The sequence below is a fragment of the Diabrotica undecimpunctata genome, chromosome 9 (genome assembly GCF_040954645.1).
Source record: "Diabrotica undecimpunctata isolate CICGRU chromosome 9, icDiaUnde3, whole genome shotgun sequence".
Classification (NCBI taxonomy): domain Eukaryota; kingdom Metazoa; phylum Arthropoda; class Insecta; order Coleoptera; family Chrysomelidae; genus Diabrotica; species Diabrotica undecimpunctata.
The window spans coordinates 126,154,276-126,179,067 of record NC_092811.1 but is presented as its reverse complement, the minus strand read 5'-3'; the positions used below and the strand labels follow the sequence as shown (position 1 = coordinate 126,179,067).

General features: G+C 35.2%; 2 protein-coding genes across 3 annotated transcripts in view; one reads left to right on the top strand and one right to left on the bottom strand.

The window, feature by feature from the left end:
• The window catches only part of LOC140451414 (bifunctional 3'-phosphoadenosine 5'-phosphosulfate synthase-like), a 48,318-nt gene extending 23,526 nt beyond the window's left edge, over positions 1 to 24,792 (top strand). For both annotated transcript variants that reach the window (XM_072545203.1, XM_072545204.1), the window contains exons 5-8: positions 15,984 to 16,220; positions 16,317 to 16,721; positions 20,724 to 21,009; positions 24,600 to 24,792. In XM_072545203.1, the coding sequence (XP_072401304.1) occupies positions 15,984 to 16,220; positions 16,317 to 16,721; positions 20,724 to 21,009; positions 24,600 to 24,703 (1,032 nt within the window). In that variant the 3' untranslated portion in view covers positions 24,704 to 24,792. The remainder of the gene's footprint in view (positions 1 to 15,983; positions 16,221 to 16,316; positions 16,722 to 20,723; positions 21,010 to 24,599) is intronic.
• Positions 59 to 11,898, bottom strand: LOC140449949 (uncharacterized). Its single transcript, XM_072543367.1, has 4 exons — positions 11,563 to 11,898; positions 11,310 to 11,477; positions 4,776 to 5,216; positions 59 to 391 (listed from the first exon to the last, which is right to left on the bottom strand). Exons 1-4 carry the CDS (start codon positions 11,824 to 11,826, stop codon positions 59 to 61), a joined length of 1,206 nt encoding a protein of 401 aa, XP_072399468.1. The 5' UTR covers positions 11,827 to 11,898.

The following is a 24,792-nucleotide window of genomic DNA, read 5'->3' as shown; positions in this document are numbered from 1 at the left end:
TGCCTGTTATTGTATGCAATCAACTCGTTCACAACTAAAATAAGCTAAGCATATGAATTTATTTCAAATGAGAGACTTTTTTAAATTTATTTTCAGACTTTGGACTTTTTTTACAGATTCTACGAATATAAGAGAATAAAGAACGGTACCACTTGCGATTAAGACTTTGATCATTTTGTACACATTTGTTGCAACATTTTCCGTGAAAATACAACTGTTCCACTTCAGAATATCCACAAAAATTATTCACTTCTGTATTCTTGGGTCTTTTTTTAAGTTGACAAGTTGCTGCGCGTTTATTTTCTTTGGAATTATTCTTCTTAAAGTACTTGAAAAAACTACTAGATTTACTTGTAGTATCTGATATATTTTCAGATATTTTCAATTGCATCTAAAAAAAAATTATTGAGTTCAGTTTAATTTTCTAGACGTATACATAATAGCATTATATGAAATACAGTAACATTCTTTCTAACAATGGTATTTAATCTAGCTTTAAAAATAATAAGTAAAAAAAAGTCAACATACATAAATGAAAAATTTAGAAACCGTCAGTGTCAGTGCTCAGGATTTGACAGCTATAGCGAAAACCAACATTAATCTAAATAGAGATGTAAGCAGAATAATGGAGGCGACAAAAAACTTTATATAATAGCCATATATCATGAAAATTTCTTCATTTGATGATTTCTTTAATTCCTATGACTTACAAATAAAACTAAAAGACCTCTGATTTTATTCATGTGAAACAGCTATCTCAAACAGAAAGCATTTGCCAAAATTACGTGAAGATAAGCAACTAAACATGGGTGAGTACGATAATCTTGCAAGTAGTGATGGAATAACTTTGAATAAAGGGAAAAATAGGAGGTCTGTTCATATTCTTTTTAATTTTCACGATCCCACCCAGACAACTTCTGTACAAAGAAGGCAAAAAAATGGATCTAAAATGTCTGTTCCATGACCTACGGCTTTGGTTGATTATAATCTTAACATAAATTTCGTAGATAGGTTTGACCAAATGAAGTCTTCATACCAGTTGGATAGGAAAAGCAAAAAATGGTGGATGAGAATTTTTTTTCACTTTCTAGACTGTTTTGTTGTAACCGCCTTCATATTACATAAGATACGCGGTCTACAAAAATTATCTCTAAAAGACTTTCGAAGAAGAGTGGTAGATGGATTATTGGCGGAGAAATATGTGGAATTAACTGCAGCTAATTCGGAAGAAAGTAGTGAGGTACCAATAAATAAACGACAAAAAAGATTGCCTGAAGAAGTAAGATTTACGTCTTCATACCACCAGCCAATACGGTCAACACGAAGAAGATGTGCCCGATGTAGTACTAAAGCACAGAAAATTCGTAATGAATAGACTTGTACCATTTGTAAGGTTCCTTTATGCCTCAGCAAAACAAAAGATCGTTTCCAACAATATCATAAAAAATGATAATTTTTTTATCTGAAAATAAAATTTTTCAAAACAATATTCATTATTTTTAATACACAAAGAAAATACTGGTACTGCACAGTGGTACAACTGTTGTACCACCCTCTACATGTCAAGTCACCAATAATTTATGACTTTCATGATCATTTGCATATTGCTTTAGTTATTGACACACGTTATCTATGATTGTTTTTATTTCTGATGCACATACATTTTATTTTTATGCTCGGCTCAGCTATTTATTGAGTATTGCTTGCTGTATTTGTGGTTTGTTATAGCATAAGTTTTCTTTATTCTTCTAATTCTAAGGTTTTCCCTAACATTCAGTGTTTATTCTTTTATTTTATGCGGTTTGCACCCTTTTTCCTTTAAATGTATCCCGCTTTTTATTTCAGTCCATGTTTTATCTGTGTCTTCCAAGATTTGTGATTTGCCCTGTTTAAAGTTTCATCTGGAATTCTTTCGCAATATTTACCCTTAGCTTTTTTGTCTGGTTGTCTATAATTTGAGCCTGCAGTTTATTTTCAGCAGCTTATGATCTGATTCATAGTATGCTTTAGGAATGGCTTTAACGTTTCTTTTTTTAACACGATTTAAGTCGATTTGATTTTTGTGTTATTTGTTTGGACTATTTATTTTATTTTTACGCACAACAGGCCGTTAAGGCCCTTGGGCATTTTTAAAAAAATATTCCTCATATTAACTAATTACAATTATTTTAAACAAAACTTTAACTTAAATATGTATATACAACATTCTTAACTGCTCTGAAGGACCTGATGGACAATATTTCTATTCTCCATTCGCTTCACGTGTTTAAGGTCTTCCTCCACTTTACTAATCCACCTCTTTTGGGTTTACCTCTTCTTTTGGGGCTGATTAGTTTTGTGGTTATTACTAGTTTGCTGTCATTCTTTCCACATGTTCCAACCATCTGATTCTTTATGACTTGACGAACTTAGTAATGGTAGGTTCTTTGTATAAAGCCATTAATTCATTGTTGGTTCTTCTCTTCCAACCATCTTCTGTCTTCCGTCCTCCGAATATGCGTCTCAATATTTTCCTTTCTTATCTTTCCAGAGTATCCTCTTCCTTCTTATTTAATGTCCATGTCTCACCGGCATATGTTACTGTGAGTCGAATTACTGTTTTATATCTTCTGAGTTTACCTTATCTAGAAACGTATTTTGAGTTCAGTAGGGCTCTTAAACTACCTAATTTTTTATTCCCTTTTGGCTTCGAGCTCCCTTTTCCATTTTCATCAAAAAATACACCCAAGTATTCAAATTTGTCCACCTTTTTAAAACTACAGCTTTTACCACTTATAGACCTCACACTAGAGTCTTCTTTTTCCCTTCTGTCCCTCCCATGATCATATATTTGGTTTTGTCTTCATTTAGTTCCAATCCGAATTTCTGTGCTTCTTCAATGATTTTCTTCACAACTCTTCTTAATTTTTTCTCGGTTTTTGCTAGGATCGTTAGATCGTCAGCAAATGCCAAGCACTGGTGCTTATTTTTCATGATCGTTTCTTCCACCTTCATGCTGAATTTTCTTTTCTGATTACAGTTTCTAACACTAAGTTGAATAATGTAGTGGATAGAGGATCTCCCTGTCTTAAGCATTTTGCAACCGTAAATTAATCTGATATGTGACCCTGCCAAGCAATTTCACACGTAAAGTTATTTAGCGTCATTTTAACTAGCCGGATCAGTTTCTTTGGTATACCCAAATGTTCCACTGCTCGATACATTTTAACTCTATCAACTCTATCATATGCTTGTCTAAAATCCACAAACAAAACATGCAGGGGAACTTTACCTTCATAACAAGTCGTTTGTATCTCATTTAATGAGAAGATTTGGTCTACAGTAGATCTGTCCTTTCTAAAGCCGGCCTGATGCTCATGTAGGATTATTTCCGTATAGCAATTTAGTTTATTTCTCAATATTCTCGCCACGATTTTGTATACCATGTCTAGTAAGGCTATACCTCTATAGTTGTTACACTTCAGTTTGTCTCCTTTTTTATGCAGAGGGCATATGCGGGCCTCATACCACTCCGATGGCATTATTTCCTTTTCCCATACTTGCACTAGTAGCTGGTATATTTTTCTTTGTAGTTGTTCTCCACCAAACTTGATCATTTCTTTGCATATGTCATTTTTACCAGGAGTTCTGTTATTTTTCATTTCTTGTATTGCTGTCACCACCTCCTCCTCTGTAGGCTGCCTTTCAACTATCGCATCTTCTCCAACCGTCCAGTTGTCTACTGCTTCATGCTCCACCTCACTATTTAATAAATCTTTAAAATGCTTTTTCCATTCCGTCATTATTTTTGTCGGATCGCTAATTAAATTTCAGTCTTAACCTTTCATATAACTACAGTGGCTTTGATAACCTTTTCCCATCGTTTTAACTTCTTGATAGAACGACCTATTTGTTTTAAACTTCTCTTCTATCTCTTTTAATTTCAACTCATTGTGGCATCTCTTTTTCCTTCTACACAGAAGAATTTAATTTTAATCTTCCTCGAATTTTTTTTTTGTTTGGACTGGACCACAAAAATACATGGTAATAAATTGAGCATAGGTTTGATCTGAAGCCATTTCTTGTAGTTGGCAAAGTTCATGCCATCATTAAAATTACCTTACTTTATTTTAAAGTTAAAAATAAGTGAAGCTTTTGGTATGAAACCTTTTTTCTACTTAGTTTGAGCTATGAATGATCATTGATCTTTTAACACTGGTTTTTATTTTTCTTCGCTGCTGCTATAAGACTCAATATAAGGTATGTTTTGTCCATTTAATTTAATCGACCATCTGCATCTGGTCATTTGCAGTTCTGTGAGAACTGACACAATTAATTAGACACTGTGGTATATTCTATGGTGGATTTGACCAATCAACTATATCCATGCAGATGAATTTTGAGCTACTGTTTACCATATTCTGAATACGAACTACCCAAAATCGTGGATCCAGCTACGACGTGATCCTCATCTATTAGTTTATTAATTAATAGCATTATTTACAATTGACTTACATACTTATATCAGAAAGAAGTAAATGGAGCTAAATAAGGAGGTGTCAATAAGACAGACGGTTGGAAAAGAAAACATAAAGATATAAAAGGAATATATAATGAACTTAATGAACTTACAGAAACAACATATAAAAAAATAAAAATATTAAGATACAATGAAATAGCAAAATAGTCTTTAATAGAAAACCTGTTGTAAAAAAGCGAAAAAACGCCACAAAATAGATGAGAAGTTTATAAATAAAGTAATGCAGATAAACATATATAATACTACATATACATACCTGTTTGTATTCAGCCAAATTGAAGTTAGAGCTATGCACATTGTTAGAAAAAGCAAACATAACTGTAGGATCATTTTTGGGCAAACCAAGACATTCTGGCGGAATGTCATCAGCTGGACAACAGCTACAATTTTTTCTAGGAGAATCTTTTTCTTCTTTTGTACATGTCTTGTATTTGATTCTACCAATAACCTCATAACTTCCCACTCTATCATCTATTAAATTGCGACTTTCGTTTTCCAGTTTCTTATATTCGCAATTAGAGTCATGTTTTTCTAAAACACAAACTTCTAAAGCACAACCTTGACCGTGATATCTCGGGGTCAATAGGGGAAGCTGCAACAAAGCAGTCGAAGGAGCGTTAACTGAAACGTCTTTACATTTTTCTTCTGAAACTGAAACATTTGTAGATTCGTTCTTAGTTGTGGATTCACCTGAAACCTATTAACGGTTGAATTAATGTAAGATTTTTATTTATACATAAATAGGCCACGAAACATAATTTAATCCACAAGGAAAATTAGATTCCTGTAGATGGCTGTGTATCATGAATCACAACAGTTTCATCTAAAAATCTTTTATAAAAGTTACATAATTAAAATACCCTTAAAAATAACGTGATTGAATAAAAAGGGTATGGCATGATAAGTCTGTGTCGGTTTTCTATAGATACTTAAGTTGAAAATGTAATGTAATCATCAAATCGTAACCATACAGAACTAATAATAATAGGCTCCTTTTATACTGCCAACGACGTGGGTTCGCCGTGGTCGACACCCAGGTACATATTTTATAAAGCCTTGACGTCACGATGTCTGTGGATTGATCTGGAGATTTCTAGAGGAATAGGAGGACTATAAATAAAGCACAATTTGGATTTTAGAATCAGTCAGAGCTACGAACAGACACGGAAGACTACTAAACAATTAAATAGATAACAACGAGGACATTATCAACATCAACCAACACACTTCCCAGGAAATGGACTTTACATCCAGATCAACATTGTAGTTGCTAGCAAACTAAGACTACAAATAGAAATTCGAACGTTAAATGAAGGAACAGCAGACCACAACTCCATACTACTGGAGTTAGAAACATGGGAGAAAAGTACCAATGAAAAACAGACAAAAAAGAAAACAAGATAGACCAACTACAAAAGACTTATCACTGAAATACATAACCTATATATATATATATATATATATATATATATATATATATATATATATATATATATATATATATATATATATATACCGGTATTTAGGCGCCATGCCCTTCCAGTAGGGATCTATGGAGGAGTATCACCGAGCCGCAAGCCCTTATCTCTTGCCGTGCTGCTTCACCATAGGCCGATCAGACACCAGCATATTCTAGTCTAAGCCGCAGATTCATCTAGAATTTTAAACTGCTGCGTTAGCCTTTTTTTATTTTTCTGTACACCGAGCTGGGGCTCGAACCCACATCCACTGAACCATTCGACAGTGAAGCGAATGCGAATAGGTCGCCTAGCCCGCTTGGCTATCTGACCGACAAATACACAACCTTCCAGTGATAAATAACCTACAAGAAATAAAAGCAAGAGAAAATAGAGTTTAAAACATCATACAGGAAGCACTCAGAAGCAGCACTACAGAAAATGAAACAGAAATAGATAGGGGAAGGTTTAAGGACATAAACCAAAACATAAAGAACAAGATAATGGAAAAGAACAGAGAGCCAAAAGAACAAGAAACCAGGTGGACAAAAACAAGGCAAACCGTCTAAACAGAGAAGTTAAAATGGCAGTACAAAAACACCGTAGCCGAAATTGGGACAATTACGTCCACGATACGGAGGAGCAAGGGCCAAATATGTAGAAAATTTAAAAGCTACAAAACATATAAAGACATGATGGATAACCCATTCCCCCAATAAAAGGCGAGAATGGAATTGTCTACTCCATTGAAGAAAAAACCGAGGTGATGAGGGTGACTCTCGAGAGAAAGTGAACACTAAATTATCACGCAGATGAAGACTTTCTAGAAGAAATCGAAGAATAACAAGAAAGACTCGAGGAACCAAACGAGATCATCCCTCCAACATCACCGGAGGGCATAAACGAACTAATTAAAAACAGTTCGCTATGGAAAGCACCTGGACTAGATCAAATACCAAATATGGCTTTGAAATACTTACAGGCGAGAGACATAGCAATTCTATCCAATATAGTAAATGAGATTCTAATATATAGGCTCTTCACAAATCGATGGAAGAAAGCCAATATCATCATGATTCCGCAGCCAGAAAAGGACAACAAGTTCCCGCAAAACTACAGGCCGATAAGCTAACCTTTAGCAATCAGTAAGATTGTGGAAAGAGTTATTCGTAGCAGACTCCAAGCAGAAACAGACAGGCTAGGAATAATTTCAGCATAGAAATGGAAAAGCAAAGCTAAATACCTGGGAGTAATAATGGACAAGACATTAATCTTTAAAAAACACGTAGACGCCACAGTACAAAAAGCCAACATGGCAAAAGCGTCAATAAGAGGACTCGCTGGTAGAAGAAGCAAACTAGAATGAAAACAAAGATGAGATTAATAGCATCATATTACAAATACTAATATAGCATGAAGAAGCGTCTGTAAAACAACTAAGAAAATGATTTAAGCGGATCACAATAGCAGCCTACGAGAAGCAGTCAATGTACCTAGATACGTCGCTGAACGTTTTCTATTTAGAGAACTGCAACAAGTCAGGGTGACCGATAAGATGACCGAAAACACCAGAACACAATTTGTGGAGCTTGAAAACCACAAAAGTCCCATACTGAGTCCCATTCCATCGATGGAAGCACACAGGTCCGAAGCAACACATACTGAATAAAAACATTAGTAAATTAAACAAATTTTGTTTTTTTGTATTAAAAACAAATGTATATCCCGGAGAGAAAACAAAAAGGAAAACCAGAGGATAGTTCGTAGCTCTATCAATACAGACAGTCTCAATCACGGTGTAGGCCCACTAATAAGATTTTTCTTTCAGGAGATCCTATAAAAAATATACAAAAATATCCTTCAGATTTACGGATAAGTCACAAAAAGATAGCAGGAATAAAGCGCCTGACTCTAGTCTGCATTAATCGGTTAGTAAATTATGTTTGAGTTGTACTACCCAGGACTCTCACATAAAGAGCATTTGGCTGAAAATTGTGCCCCTATGGCGCATCAGAGTGCTTCTTCTTCTTCAAGTGCCATCTTCGTTCCGAAGGTTGGCGATCATCAGGGCTATACGTATTTTCGAAACTGCTGACCGAAACAATTCGTTGCTGCTACAGCTATACCATTCCCGTAGATTCTTTAGCCAGGAGTTTCGTCTTCTTCCTATGGACCTTTTTCCTGCTATTTTCCCTTGCATAATTATTCGAAGCAGGTCATATCTTTCACCTCTTGTAATGTGTCCCAAGTATTGCAATTTTCGTTTTTTGATCGTAAATATGACTTCCTTTTCTTTATTCATTCTTCTCAAGACCTCGACATTTGTGACTCTCTCGGTCCATGATATTCTCAGGATTCCTGCGATACATCCACAGTTCAAATGCCTCTAATTTTTTGGTATCAATCTTTTTCAACGTCCATGACTCCATTCCGTAGAACAGCACAGAAAGTACGTAACATCTCATCAGGCGAAGTTTCATTTCAAGGCTCAAATCTCTTCCGCAGAACACTCTCTTCATTTTAGTGAATACGGATCTGGCTTTTTCTATTCTTATTTTGATTTCTGCTGAGCTATCGTTGTCTTCATTTATAAAAGTGCCTAAATATTTGTATTTGCTAACTCGATCGATAATTTCATTGTGTAAATATAAATTTTGGACATTTTGTGTTGATTTCGATATTACCATAAATTTAGTTTTCTTTATGTTCAAAGATAGTCCATATTCTTCGCTGCAGTCTGCTATCTTATTCACCAATGTCTGTAGCTCTTCAAGTGTTTCTGCGATCAGAACGGTGTCGTCGGCAAATCTCAGATTGTTTAATCTAACACCATTTATTTTAATACCTACGGATTGCTCAGAGAGTGTTCTATTCATTACGTCTTCGGAATAGAGATTAAACAGGGTTGGTGACAGTATACACCCTTGTCTCACACCTCGCTTTATTTCGATTTCTTCAGTGGTATTATTCTCTACTCTTACTACTGCTTTCTGATTGTAGTACATATTTGCTATTAGTCGGATGTCTCGTTTATCTAAATTCTTTTCTGTCAGGAGTCTGATTAGGTGATCATGCCGCACTTTATCAAAGGCCTTGTTGTAATCTATGAAATACATGAATACATCTTGATTTATGTCAAGACATCTTTGAGACATAACGTTCAGTGCAAACAACGCCTCTCTTGTTCCAAGTCCATTTCGGAATCCAAACTGGGTATTATTGATGTCCATTTCCAGTTTTCTGTGTACTCTAGAGTGTATAATTTTCAGAAATATTTTCAGTACATGGCTCATCAGACTGATTGTACGGTAATCACTGCATTGTTTGGCATTTATCTTTTTTGGTATAGTAACAAAGGTGGATAAAAGCCATTCTTGTGGTATTTTTCCTGATGTATAAATGCTATTGAAAAGTTTAACTAAAATGTGAATCGAGTCTTTTTCTATTAGTTTAAGGATTTCCGTTGGTATTTCATCTGGACCTGGGGCTTTACCATTTTTCATTCTTTTTAGTGTGTACATTACTTCTTCTTCCGTTATTTCTGGACCTTCGTCTCCTTGTCAGGAGATGGGGTAAAATCAGAGTGCTAGATGGGGTAAAAAAGATGGTCTGGAGCATTGGAGCGCAATGGATTTACTCCTATTTTACACCAATTAATCCTCGCTTCAATGAATTGTTACAACCGAACGTAATTCCAAACAAGTCTCTTATATTGGCAAACAACTCGTATCGTTAACTCATAGATAAATATATATAATGAATTAAGTAGTTGTATTGTTAGTATAAATAAATTAAAAGTAAGTGTTAGAAGACCGAAATACTGAAAAAAGACTGTACATAAAAAAAGACTATAAACAAAAGATAATAAATCAGTGTATTTGGTGTCAGCAAAAAGGGATTCTTCTTCTTAGGGTGCCTGTCCGCTCCGAGCGTTGGCGATCATTCTGGCTATGATGACTTTGTTGGTTGCTATACGAAATAGCTGTGTTGAGGTCTTTCTATACCATGCTCTCAGATTAACAAGCCAGGATATTCTTCTTCGTCCTGGGGCCCTTTTTCTTTCAATTTTACCTTGCAAAATGCATTGGAGTAACTCATATCTGCCTTGATTGTTCAATATAACTCCCAAGTACTGCAGGTTACGGCCCTGTACGATGTTGATCAGATCCGCAGTAGAAATAGGTATTTAAATAATCTTTGTAAACAATTGCTACGGTTAATGGTTTTTAAGAGCAACGGATTGGCGAAGAGTATTAGAAGATAGAGCATTTAACTCTGTTGCAAAAAACCGATTTAGTGCAACGTTTAAAGAAAGCCCCACTAGAAGATCCGGAAACTTGTTTCCAGAAATCCAGAACTGAGAAATTCTGGACTGAGACAGGGAGATCCGTTGTCCCCATTGCTGTTTAACCTGGCCTTAGAATATGTCATGCGAAAAATATATCCAAAAATCCAACCAGACATAACTTCTCGGGGAGCAAAAATCATACTCGCCTTTGCCGATGACGTAGACGCAGTAGCACAATCATCATTAGAAATTAAGGATATTTTCTCGAGTTTTAAAGAAACTGCATTAAACATCGGTCTAAAAATAAATGAAGACAAAACAAAATACATGGTCGTCTCAAAACAAGAACGACGGCGCATAAGGCAAAATATTACTATAAATGATCACAACTTTGAAGTGGTGAAAGAATTTAAATATCTAGGAGCAACAATTACAAGTGACAACAAATTAGAGCGAGAAGTTGAAACGAGAATAATGGCAGGAAACAAATCTTTCTTTGCAATGCAACATCTAATAAAGTCAAAACTTCTTTCACGAGACACAAAAATCCGGATATATAAGACCATGGACGCTAACAAAAAGAGAAATAAATAAATTGCTGGCGTGGGAACGTAAAATTCTTCGAATGATATATGGCCCTTGCAGAGACAGCGTGACAAACGAATGGAGGGGCAGATACAATAACGAGCTAGAGTCTCTATTTGGAAAAGAAAATCTAGTCAGATATATAAAGGCCAATAGACTCAGATGGGCTGAGCATGTGATACAGAGTAACGACAATCGCCTTATTAACAATGTGTTCTGGGAAAGGCCAGAGGGAAGAAGGTCTGTAGGCCGCCTAGAAAAAGGTGGAAAGATGCAGTCAAAGAAGATCTAGAGAAAATGGGAGTGCGACAATGGGAATTACTGGCACAGGACCGACAAACATGGAAGGCAATAGTAAACGCGGCAAAGACTCACGAGGAGTTGTAGCGCCATTGATGATGATGATGATGGTTTTAATCACGAGATAGAATTCTTATACTAAATCATAAACTATACTTACAATATCAGTACTTGTTATATCGAAAATCTTATCACTAGGCAGAGTATGGGACGAAATTTTGTTTTTAGAGGGTTCTGAAAGTTTTGGAGTAGAAATTGGTGTCACTTTTAGACATTTATCGCACGGTAGATCTTGATTGCTGTCAATTGTTGATAAAATTACCGTTTCCTACAAATAGTTTTTAGTTATTCTTGGGTTTAATCACACGATAAAATTTTTATAATTTTTATATTAATTCACATAATGTACTTACAACTTCAGTGCTTGTTGTAGTTAAAATTTTACCACTAGATAAAATTGGGGCCGAAATTTTACTTCTGGAGTGTTCTGACAGTTTTGGGGTTGAAATAGGTATCGTTTTTAGTCGTTTATCGTACGTCAATTCTCGCTCGCTGCTTATTGTTGATAAAATTACAGGGGCGAGTTTGGTAACATGTCGGTTCTTGCAGGCAGTGACAGTGATGACGATAGGTTTGTTTCTATGAGGTTTACCACAAATGCAAACATTGTTTGGCATGACACGTAAATTTTACAATTATTTGACATTTTCAATATTTTCACAACTGAGACGTTTGTCAAAAGTCTCTTGTCGACATTTTTTGAAACAAAGTTTATTTTCTATTTTTATATCATGTCAGTAAAACAAACAACGTGAGTCGTTTTTTAGGTGATTTTATGCAGCATTTGAGGCTAAAAAATTTTCATTGTCATCAAAATTTTATCTTCGTCCTCTTCTTCTTCTTCTTCTTCTTTAAAGGCAATTCTGCTTGTTCATTGGCGGGTTAATACCTCTATGGAAGGTTGTCACCCAATCTTCTGCGCGGTCGTCCGATACTTCTACCGATTGGTGACTTATCTCTAAGTGGTGGTGCTATTTTGACGACACAAGACCCGTGTTATTTACTCCGTTCTGGTTATTCCATTCTTTTTTTGTATTTTGTGTCCATTCATTTATATACTGTACGTGTAAGTTACATTTTCTTCTAATGTCTTTTCTTCTCTTTCGATTTCTCAGGGTATTTACTGTAACTCTTCTCGGTACTCTCATCTCTGCCGCTTCCAGTAGTCTTTGCTTTGTGGCTGTGTCGGGTCTTGTTTCTGAGGGATATGTCATTATTGATCTTACACTGGCTTTATAAATTCTTGACTTCATCCGAGTGTTAATCTGTCTGTTTCGCCGCCATATAGTGCTATTAAGGCATCCTGGCAGTCTGTTTGCTTTTTGTACTTGATCTCTCACTTCTTTGTCCAGGTCTCCATAGCTAGACAGTGTAATTCCCAGGTATTTTTTTCGATTAATTGTTCAATACTGATGCCATAAATTTCTATTTTACATCTGGTTGGTTCTTTGCTAACTACTATTGTTTTAGTTTTCTGAGATGAGATTGTCATATAAGATTCTTTTGCTCTTATGATAAATCTGTGGACCATCTTGCAGACTATCTTTATCTCGGGCTATCAATATTGGATCGTCTGTGTAACAGAGTATTTTTATTTCTTTGTTTCCCATTCTGTATCCTCTTCCTTTGTTAACGCTTTTGATGATTTCATCCATAATCAAATAGAAGAGCATGGTGCTCAATGAATCCCCTTGCCTTATTCCGCTGCCTATTTCTATAGGATGCGTAAGTTCTCCATCCATTTTGACTTTCATTTTGTTGTTTTGGTAGATATTTGCGATAGTTTTCATAATATTTAGCGAAACTTCTCTATTATACAGAAGATGGATTACATCTTTGAGTCTTACTCTGTCAAACGCTTTCTTTAGGCCAATCAGACACAGAAATGATGGTCTATTATACTCTAGTGACTTTTCAGTAATTTGCTTTCTAACGAATATTGCATCTGTACACGATCTTCCACTACGAAAACCCTGTTGTTCATCTGCTAAACTTATCCTCTGATTTATTAGCACTTGTAAAATTTAAGCTGTTAGTTTTAGCGTAGTATTTTACAAGTTTATACCTCTGTACTTTTCTGGCTGTTTTTTGTCTCCTGTTTTGAATACTAGAATTAGTTTCCTCGTTCCCCATTCTTTTGGAATTTTATTGTGTTTTATAATTTTATTAATTAATGTTGTTAATTGTTCTATTAATGTGTTTTGGTTTTATTAGTTTCTTTACCTCCGTTCTCTGACCTCTTATGAAGCGCCATATTTATTTTTTTAGACCGTAAAAATCATGTTCCATCACTTTCGAAAAGCGTTCCTAGTGATCATTTTTTATTTTTCTTACAAGTGCACGTGTTTCGTTTCTAATTGTATTGTAATTATGGTATGCCTCTTGTATTTTGGTTGACATGTATTTCAGGTAAGCTGTTTTCTTTTCTTCTGTTTCTTCTGTACAAAACCATGGAGTTCTTCGCCTTGGGAAAAATTTATGAATTATGAAATAAAAAAGTATTTAGCAAGATTTTAGTTGCTAAAAAAAGAGAAGAAATTTATATGCACTCCAAGTCAAAACCACTTAAAATTTTAATGAGTAACAGTGTATTTATAACAAATAGAATTTTAAAAGTAAAAAAAGGGCACAATATAAAGAGATTTCATACAAACTAACATTGTTCTGCATTGATAGGTCTTAAATCTTAGGTATAACGCTTGTCTTATACGCTTGCTTTAAACGATATCTGTAAGAAAGTTGAAATTGTCGAGTGACACTGAGGACTCAGTCCGTTTAACGGTTCTCGTATTTCTGGAGAACAAGATACTGATACGCCTCGAGTGAGGGGAGTAGGCAGATTGAGACCCTAATCTCGAACGGAATCATATCCCTCTTGATAATGGCTCCAAAATAGGTGCCAAAACGTCGAGTTTTAAATTCTCAATGCGGTTCTTCCCGATAACTTAGTAATTTTCATATATATAATAAAAAATTGGATAGTAATTTAAAATTTGTTTGAAAAAAAAAATCGAAATTATTGGATAAAAATATTTCGGATAAACGATAAAGTAAACGGGTTAAAAGATACTTTGAGAAAAACGCGCGAGAGAATTTAGTTTATTATAACATTAAATAAAAGCGATCTAATTGCTAACTTAAAATTATCATTATTGAATTTACAAAACAGTACAGAACAATTATCAGAATTTCAAAAATTAATACAAATGATATGTTTATAAAAATTTTGGTAACTCCCAACAAGCTATGAGGAGTCTTATTAATGGTAAAATACCTAAAAATAATAACACTGACAATTCTAAACTTAAGATAGCTTTAATAACCACTTCTGCTCTACTGCTGAGAAAGTAATAAATGAACTTAAGGTTTCTGAGCTCACTTTTGATAACTGTTTGAAGCGTATACCACAAAAAAATATCCTGTGTTTTAGTTTTCAGCCAGTGAACTTTAGTGACGTTGACTTTCAGAAATAAAAAATAATGACAGCATAAAGATCTTCATCGATTTAACACAACAAATTTTAAATCTATTAAAAATATAAGTGCCTAACCTCTAAAAACTTTAGTAAATTAATTAATATGTAATAATACTGTAACGAAATATTTTTCCTACCACATAGGGTATAATTATAGGGGTTTGAAAACTGGGGACAGAAACTACTGGGGGTAGAGATAGGGCAAGCAAAATAAACGAAACTGTTACGAACGGCACTCAGGGTTTATTTGGAGAGCTGGGTCGTGGATAAGTGAATGGCAAGGGGTCGGATTGGGGCAACTACAAAATGAAACAAATGGATACTTACATAAATCTCCTAGACAAAGGGGTTACAAAAACAACAAGAAAGACGTCCAGCAATTTAAAATGGACGTCGCTTCGAGGGTTCGAGGGATCTTAGTCTTGCTGGATAAAGGAAAAAAGGTTCTTCCTTACAGACTTCAGACTGGGCTTCTTAAAAACTCAACAATGGAACATGTTGTTATCATTCAAATTTGTCGTACTCGATATCGGTTGGGACCAGTTTTGCGTCTTACCTCTCCATCGTTCATACCACAGAACCAACCTAGAAATCTTGTTTTAAACAGGCTCCAACTATCTTGCAAAGCGACCTTGAAACAAACTACTCTTAAATTTGTAGAAATAACACTTATTATATTGATAATTTCAACGTGTTAGTTATAACTGGAATTTGGAAATCTTTTCTTTTACCTCACAATGTAAACAGAGAATTGGGGGATTTGAATGCAAATAAAGACAACAGGATTTATATATGGCCCAGAAGTTATTAGAAAATTTTAATACTTGCATATCGATATTTTAAGTAATTTCAACATGATTCAATACTTATCCTTAAGTTCTTAAAATTGCAAAGGTAATACGTCCGTTTAAAAATAAGAGCTTTATTGATGATTGCAACAATTATCAACCCATATCTTTGTTGCCCATCTTGTTAGTCTATAAACGAATTTTAAAAAATCAGAATAATCTGCATTTTAAATGTAATAAACTTTTGAATAAGCCAGTGTGGATTCCGAAAAATTAAAAAAATTAAACTTTAGCTGTTGATCATTTTACTAGTAATATTTTGGAAGAGTTTGAAAAATATCTTGACAATCTTGCGTGCTTTTTAGATTTCACTAAGGCTTTTGATTGTGTCAGACATAGTTTTCTGCTAAGAAAACTTTTTTAATATAATTTTCATAGTGATGCTATTCAATAAAGGAAAAATTAAGAGACACCTTATGAGATCTTTTATTGCTACTTTAATTTTTTTCAGGTTTTACATTTCAATACAGTTGAATTAAACGGAGACAAGATCAGTCAAAGTATTCCAATAGTACTAGCAATATCTACAGAGGACAAAAACAGACTACAATCTCACAAAGCAATTGCACTCTATTATAACAATGAAATATATGCTATTTTAAGAGATCCCGATATATATTTTCACAGAAAGGAAGAAAGAGCTGCCAGGCAATTTGGAACTGTTGAAAAACTACATCCGTACATCAAGGTGTGAATCTTTTTATAAAATTTATTGTAAATATACTTTTTGTGTCCACTTTATAGGGCAATATTTGACGTAAAACTTTATAAATCACTTTTACAGATGATTTACGAATCCGGTGATTGGTTAATTGGCGGAAATATTCAAGCATTGCGTCGAATAAAATGGAACGACGGTTTAGATGAGTACCGGTTAACTCCCAATGAACTAAGAAGAAAATTTCAGGAAATGAAAGCGGACACAGTGTTTGCTTTTCAATTACGTAATCCAGTACACAACGGTCATGCACTTTTGATGACCGACACCCATCGACAACTTAGAGAGAGAGGCTATAAGAAACCTGTGCTGCTGTTAAATCCTTTGGGAGGTTGGACCAAAGACGACGATGTACCGTTGAATATCAGAATACAACAACATAAAGCTGTGTTGGAGCAGAACATTTTAAATAAGGATTCCACTGTTTTGGCGATTTTTCCTAGTCCTATGATGTACGCAGGACCTACTGAGGTATGCAATGATGTTTATTATAATCTATAGCTAATCTTTCTCGAGCTAGATAATAGGTGGGTTCTTAAAAGGTACTTTACTTTACTTTTTCGAGTTTTGACTCGTCTTTTATTATCATTGAGATCCTCCGTTATGGTCGTAACGGGTCACATTGATTGATGTATCATTTGTCATCCATAGATCGTCGAGAGTACGAGTTGTGACAGGCGTAAAGTGTGATTGAAGGTATTTTATATATGGGTTTTTACAAGCTCCACAGATCATCATTAGTTATTTGTAGATTCTATTTCATTTGTGTGCATTTAGTAGGCCTACGCCGGTTCTAATACCGTTTAATGCTCTCCTGGTCTTCCAATCGCGACTACTACTAGAGGACTCTCTTTATGAGGTAATGGATTTTTTCTGCCTGGTCTACCGATTTTATTGCCAAAGACCAGTGTCAATAAGACATTTTTCTGGTGTTTTGTTGGCAATTTTGATCCATGCTGGCACCTATGCTAATTGTAATTTCTACTCTGCATCATTCCCTTAGGCTTTGCCAGGATGTGGTAACAGTCTAAATATTTTTAGATTGCTGTTTCATTGGCTACGATGCTCTGCTAGATGGGTACTATGCCACCAGAATCTTCATTTGGTTTGCTCATATGTCGAAAAAAGGAAAATGCAATACTTGGGTCATGTGTTGAGAGACGAAAGATACGAATTAATTCAAGTTATACTGGAAGGAAAAGTACAGGGCACAAGATCAGTAGGAAGACGCCAGAACTCGTGGCTGAAAGACCTGAGGAGATGGTTCGACCGCTCATCCGCAGAAATCTTTCGCGCAGCAGTTTCCAAAACTACAATTGCCATTTGGATCGCCAACCTTCGAAAGGAGACGGCTCCATGAGAAGAGTATGTTGAAGATCTTCTTCATAGATCCATACCTGTGATTTAGATATGATCGATTCGCTTTTTTAATATCTTTTAACAGTCTTTTCAGTTCTTTAATTGTCGCATTAAGTTGTCTAATTAAGTTCTTTCAGAAGTGAAAGGTTATTTCTGTGTTTTATCCAAAACATGCTTAGTATTCTCTAGACTCACATTTTGGAAGCTTCGAACTTACTTCTATCGATTTTTTTGAGAGTCTTTTTGAGTTCGGTTTATCCATATTTCAATGAATTTAGCTATTACGGTTCGGCCCACTGCTAGTCTATGCTTGATTTCTGAGGAGCAATCGCTTTTACGAAGTCCAAGTATATCCGCTTCGAAATTCGTCTCTTGGTGCATGTAGTGTGTCAAATAGATTATATCGCTGCACCAATCAGGTTTAGAAACTCCATCAAAGCCGTAAAAACTTACCCGGGTGCGGACGTAGCATCAGACCACAATCCGGTGGTATGTAAGTTTGAAGTAAAGTTAAAAAAGCCAAATGTAAAGAACAGGCCCGAACGCTAGATATTAGAAAGCTTTCCAACAATAATATTAAACAACAGATGCAAGAGAATTTAAATACCGAAATATCAAAAATCCTTAAAAATAACAATAAACCGCTGGAAAAGTGGAGTGAAATTAAAGAAGAGATTAAGACTTCAAGCACTAAGTTTTTGCTACCTGATAAGAGAAAAAAGAAAGACTGGATGACTGCAGAAATCCTTGACATGATGGAAGAGTGACGGATATATAAAACTAAAGATACTGCCAAATACCGCGAAACCCATAGACGAATTAGAGCTAAGATAAGAAAAACTAAAGAGAAATGGTTCTCGGAGAGATGCGAAGAAATCGAACAGTGCGAAAAGGTATACGACTATCACAATATGCATAAGAAGATAAAGGAACTCACAACAAAGAAAAGCTACAATATTTTATCGAAAGGGCTATGCGATGATAATGGAAATCTACAACTAGACCCCGACAAAATAGTTAGAATCTGGGAAACATATGTGGAACAACTGTTTAATGATGATCGTCCTAGTGGGTATACACTGAGCAATGATGATACTGGCCCTTCTATTCTAAAATCAGAAGTGGAGAATGCTATAAAGGGTCTTAAAAATAACAAAAGACCAGGCAACGATAACGTATACGAAGAAGTATTGAAAATGCTGTGCGAAACAAACAGTCAATTTCTAGACTCACTCGTCAGACTCTTTAACAATATTTATAACATCGGGGAGTTTCCTGAAGACTGGCTAGAGTCAACTTTTGTTGCCATACCGAAAAAACCAAAAGCAAAGTCTTGTGATCAACATCGGATGATAAGTCTAATTAACCACATTTCGAAGGCATACACCAAGGTTATTTACAACAGAATAAGCAAAAAATGCGAGGATAACATTGGAGATTCGCAGTTTGGGTTTCGGAATTCTCTTGGGACAAGAGAAGCACTTTTTAGTCTACAGGTACTCATCCAGCGCTGCAGAGATATGAACAAAGACGTGTACATATGCTTTATAGACTACGCAAAAGCATTCGATAACGTAAAGCACGAAAAGATAATTGAAGTTCTCCATAAGATCGGAGTCGACTACAGAGACATTCGAACAATAGCGAGTCTCTATTGGGGCCAAACAGCTAAAGTGAAAGTAGGATCGACATTGACCAATAAAATTGAGATCAAGAAAGGGGTACGACAGGGCTGTATCTTGTCTCCTATTGTCTTTAATATATACTCAGAAGAAGTATTTAAGACAGCGCTGGAGGAAAGCACAGAAGGCATAAAGATAAATGGAGAAATAATTAATAACATAAGGTATGCTGATGACACTGTGATTCTAGCAAGTAGCATGGAGGAACTGAGTTGCCTAATGAGTAAGATACAAAAAACAAGTGCACAATACGGACTCAGACTAAATATCACAAAAACCAAACCAACCAAATGGATGTTAGTAAGCAAAACCCAACAACCACCACAGCAACTGATATTAGACAATGAAAGAATTGAACACGTGGATTCGTACATCTACTTGGGAACAACAGTTAACTCAAATTGGGATCAAGCGAAGGAAATACGTATAAAAGTAGAAAAGGCAAGAGCATCGTTCACTAGCATGAAGCAAATTTTCACCTCTAAAAGCCTCACCCTACCTCTCAAAATTCGACTTCTGAAATGTTATGTATTCCCGGTTTTGTTATATGGAATGGAGGCGTGGACAATGACCGCAACATTGATGAAAAAAGTAGAGGCCTTCGAAATGTGGGCTTACCGACGTATATTACGTATATCCTGGACTGAGCACGTGACCAACGAAGAGGTACTACGCCGGATAGGTAAAGAGAGAGAGAGGTAGGAATAAGTATAAAGAAAAAAAAGTTGGAATACTTGGGTCACGTTATGAGACATAATAAATATAGAGTACTACAACTGATCATTCAAGGGAAAATAGACAGCAGAAGGGGTCCAGTGAGGAGAAGACACTCGTGGCTCCAAAACTTGCGGCAATGGTTCGGATTGTCATCTGCTGAACTATTCAGATCTGCCGTAAACAAAGTCAGAATAGCCATGTTGATTGCCAACGTTCGGAACGGACAAGGCATATGAAGAAGAAGAAGGTGTATGTACGTTAGATTATTATTTGCCGTCTCTTTGACCATTATTTTTGTTTTTTCGGTATTCTTTACTTATCAGGCTTAGCCGTTTAATGATGGTGTATTCAGCTTCCTAGGTTCTTTAATTTTCACCATAACATTCCACAATACGTCTCCGCTTACAGAATTATACGCTTGTTTAAAATCTACAAAGATTTTGATGTACGTGGCGGTTACGTTTTCCGTTCTTTTCCAAAATCTAGCGTAGGACAAAAACCTAATATATGATTGACATAAGCCACAATTTTATTTTTAGGATATTTTGATGTCTTGATTTCTATTTCGAAAATCGTTTTTAAAATATTTTAAAGTAAAATTGTGGCTTATTCCCAATATAAATAGTAAATTAAGATGCCACCAGAAAATAGCTTCAGAATCACTTTTTTTTGTTAAGAACTTTTAATGTTTAACATTTTTTATTATTAAAATCAGGTACAATGGCATGCAAAGGCCAGAATGATCGCTGGAGCTAACCATTATATAGTTGGTCGAGACCCAGCTGGGGTTCCCCACCCACGTGGAAAGGAAGCTACCCCAGATGGCAATTTATACGATGCAACGCATGGTGCTCGTATCCTTAAGAAAGCTCCAGGACTTGGATCATTAGAAATCATACCTTTTCGTGTAGCAGCTTATGATATGACCAAGAGGAAAATGGACTTTTTCGAACCAAATAGGAAAGATGAATTCGATTTTATATCTGGAACGAAAATGAGGAGTAAGTCACACTTTATTTAAGTCACATGATATGATGATCTTTATTAAGGTCGAGTTAGAACATTTTCCACTTAAAAAAATATATTAAAAGCTGTGGCTATGGTTCCAAATAATCTCCATGTCGTTATATTTCTATTATTTTATCAATATTTTCATATATGAAGTATAAAAACATGTAAAATTATAAATGAAATTATACTTTCTGTTTAAAGTTTAGCCTCTGTGACGAAATAAATATACAGTAGAGTTATTAGCAAAAAACGAGAATACTAACTACTCTTTTATATACTTAAATATTTTACTAACTCTAAATGTACTACTTGCAATAATTGCTATAATTGGTGCTGTATAAAAGATTGTCTTGTATAAGGTCGAGCGCCCACGGTGCAACTGTTTTAAAACTGCGGTCTGAAACCGATTGCACTCGCAACTATGCTCCAAAATTAACGAATAATTTTAAAAACCCTGGTAAATCAAATAACTTTCATGTTATGATTTTTGTGCTAATATAGTATTGTTACCCCCGGTATATTGTAAAATTTATCGAAACAACTGTAAAAAACGCTGATGTTTTTACCATTTTTTGCAAAAAATTTATATATATATATATATACATAGGTTTAGAACGTCTTTCGACGTTGTCCGATACCTAAACACCATCTCTTCCTATCTTCGCAGTCGTTTGTTGTTAAATTTCTTTCGCTCATGGACTTGTTTACGCCATGTTGCCATTCTAATCTGGGTCTGCCTCTTTTCCGTCGACCTATCGGTTGCCATTCTATTACTTTTTTGGGGAGTCTTGATGCTGGCATCCGTTGAACATGCCCATACCACCTTAATTGTTTCTTCTCTATATATTGAGTTATATTTCCTTCTATTCCCATACGTTGTTTTATTACATCATTTCTGATTCGGTCTCGTCTGGAAATACCTAAAGATCTTCTCATTGCATCCGTCTCTACTGCTTCTATTCGCTTTTTGTTCTTTTCACTAATTCTCCATGTTTCAGCCCCATAAAGAAGAGTAGTTTTAATCATGGTCTCATATATATTAAATTTCCTTCCTTTCGTTATCTCTTTACTCCACAGTATACTATTGAGACATCCTAAGACTTTCTTTGCTTGAGTGGTTCGTTTTTCTATTTCCCGTGTATCAGTTCCTGTATTGTCAAAGGCAACACCCAAGTAGTCATAGCTCTGACAGCAGGAAATATGTTGTCCGTTTTCGAGGTCTATGTTATCTGACTCGTTTCCAATACAAAGATATTTGGTTTTTGTTGTATTGACATTCATTCCCCAGTCGTTATATTCTATCAGTTTTCTTAGCATGTACTGCATGTCTTCCCTGTCGGTCGCTAGCACTACCTGGTCATCAGCAAACTGGAGTGTATATATACATTCATTGCTAAGCTCTATACCCATCCTATGTACCTTTCTTTTCCATCTTTCCAATGCCGCTGCAACATATATCTTGAATAAGGTTGGTGAGATACAGCATCCCTGTCGCAAGCCTTTTGTAACCAGGAATTCTTCCGTTAGATATTTTCCTGTTTTTATCTGTGCCTTAGAGTCTCTATATAGTTCTTGTACAGCATTTATCAATGTGTGGTTGATGTTAGATCTTTTCAACGTTATCCACAGTTTTGTTAAGAGGATGTTGTCATATGCTTTTTGCAGGTCTACAAAAGTAATATGAGTTTCTAGATTCTTAGCCGATCTTTTTTCTATTATTTGTTTAAGACAAAATACGTTATCGGTGCACGATCTTTCTGCACGGAACCCGCTTTGTTCTTCCTCTTCATTGTGCTTATATTCTTCCTCGATCATATTTCTCAAAATTCGTCCATACAGTCTGCTCAGGGTGCTGGTTACCGATATGCCTCTATAATTATTACAATTGCAAAAAATTTAAAAACATGCTAATCTCTTTCAAGGTCTTTCAGGGTCTTTCAAGTTTATTAAGTGTTTTTTCTTTGAAATGAACCACCAGCAGCAAGAAAATAGAAATTTGTCAGAAAGTGACTGTTTTAGAATCGCTACTCTTCGCGAAGAAGGATACACGCTAAACGTTTTAACGTCACCCAGACAACCATTTCAAGAGTGTTAACACGTGTTTCTTTTACTGGAAGTAACTCGAGAAGACCCGGTCAAGGCTGTAGAACGGTTACAACTCCTAATCGAGTCCGGTTTTTGACACTTCGTACACTGAGACAAAGGTTTGTTATCAGTACTTCTCTACAAAATTAATTTTTGGATCGTTATAACTTTAGAATCAGCGAAAATACGATTAGAAGAAGACTTGCATAAATCGACCTACATCCTGGAAGAGCACCAATTGGTCCATTATTGACCAGATACCATAGAAATCAAAGATTGCATTTTGCTCGTGAACATGTTGATTGGAATAATGACGATTGGGGAAGAATATTGTTCACCGATGAATTCAGGTACTGTCTTTTTTCTGATGACAGGAGAAACCGAGTGTATAGAAGGTCTGTGAAACGCTTCTGTAGGGACTGTACAGTATGGCGGCGGCTGGGTAATGGTGTAGGGTGGGATTAATTTAGAGGCTCGTACGGAATTAGTTAGAATAGATCGCGGTCGGCTTACATCGCAGAGGTATATAACAGACATTTTAGAAGAGCATGTCGTGCCATTTGCACCATTTACTGGAAATAATTTCATGCTTATGCAAGATATTGGCAGGCCACACACGGCAATAATTGTGCAGCAATATCGTCAGGAGGTTGGAATTCCTGCCATGGATTGACCTGCGAGAAGTCCTGACCTCAAACCAATAGAACATGTTTGGAACATCATAGACTGACGACTACGACAACTACCTAATGCACCAAACACATTAGATGAACTGTTTTTGCGGTTGGTTGAAATTTGGGATCAAATTGATCAAGAAGAAATCAGAACGATTATTCTCAGTATGAGAGATCGTTGTCAAGCAGTAAAAAATGCCAAAGGAGGCAATACTCGATACTAATACACGGTACTAGTATTTTCTTCAACTTTAAAAATTTCAATTTTGTCATTAATTTATAATGTTAGTTTGTTTAGATCAGTTGTCTGCTTAGATGTTTAGATTTATGATGTTATATAGTTAATTTCAATACATTTTTTGTAAAAAAAGAAAATTTTTTTATTTAAGATATTCTAAAACAACCATAAAGCAGTAAAGAACAAACAAAAATTTTTTCATTACAATTTTAAAAATATGCGTTAATTTTGGAACGCAGTATATTTTGATAGCATCGGCAGTGCAAAAGCACGGGGATTCTTCTACGAAGTAATACTTCTGAAAATAGTTTCCCACACGTTTTCAACCGTTATTTTAAAACAGTTGCGTTGTGGGCACTCGATCTTGATCTTACAAAATGAATTGAACCTGACTTATTTATTTGGTAACGACAATCTACGAACGAAACTATGAAATCCGTCATTACTGAAAACTGCTTTAGGACTCATTTTTTCGGTCATGCGCATTTCCAAGGTTAATAAAATTTTGAAATATCCCTTACTAATTTTTTAATAGTATCTAATAGTTTTAATAAAACTCATCAATTATGAATATTTTTTTCAGAGTTTGCAAGGACGGGTGAAAATCCACCTGATGGTTTTATGGCACCAAAAGCATGGAGCATTATAGCCAATTATTATCAATCTCTAGAAATGAAACAAATATAGAGCAAACAGTTACTTGCAGCTGTTAGGATTATTTTATAAAACATTGTATATTAATATATAACTCTAAATAAAATTTATTTTTTTTTAAA

Excerpts from the sequence above, each read along its gene's own strand:
- LOC140449949 (XM_072543367.1), bottom strand. The coding sequence starts at position 11,826 with ATGCCAAACAATGTTTGCATTTGTGGTAAACCTCATAGAAACAAACCT. Across the intron at positions 11,478-11,562 it reads CTACAACAAGCACTGAAGTT|GAAACGGTAATTTTATCAAC; the intron begins GTAAGTACATTA and ends AACTATTTGTAG. Across the intron at positions 392-4,775 it reads ATTTGGCTGAATACAAACAG|ATGCAATTGAAAATATCTGA; the intron begins GTATGTATATGT and ends ATTTTTTTTTAG.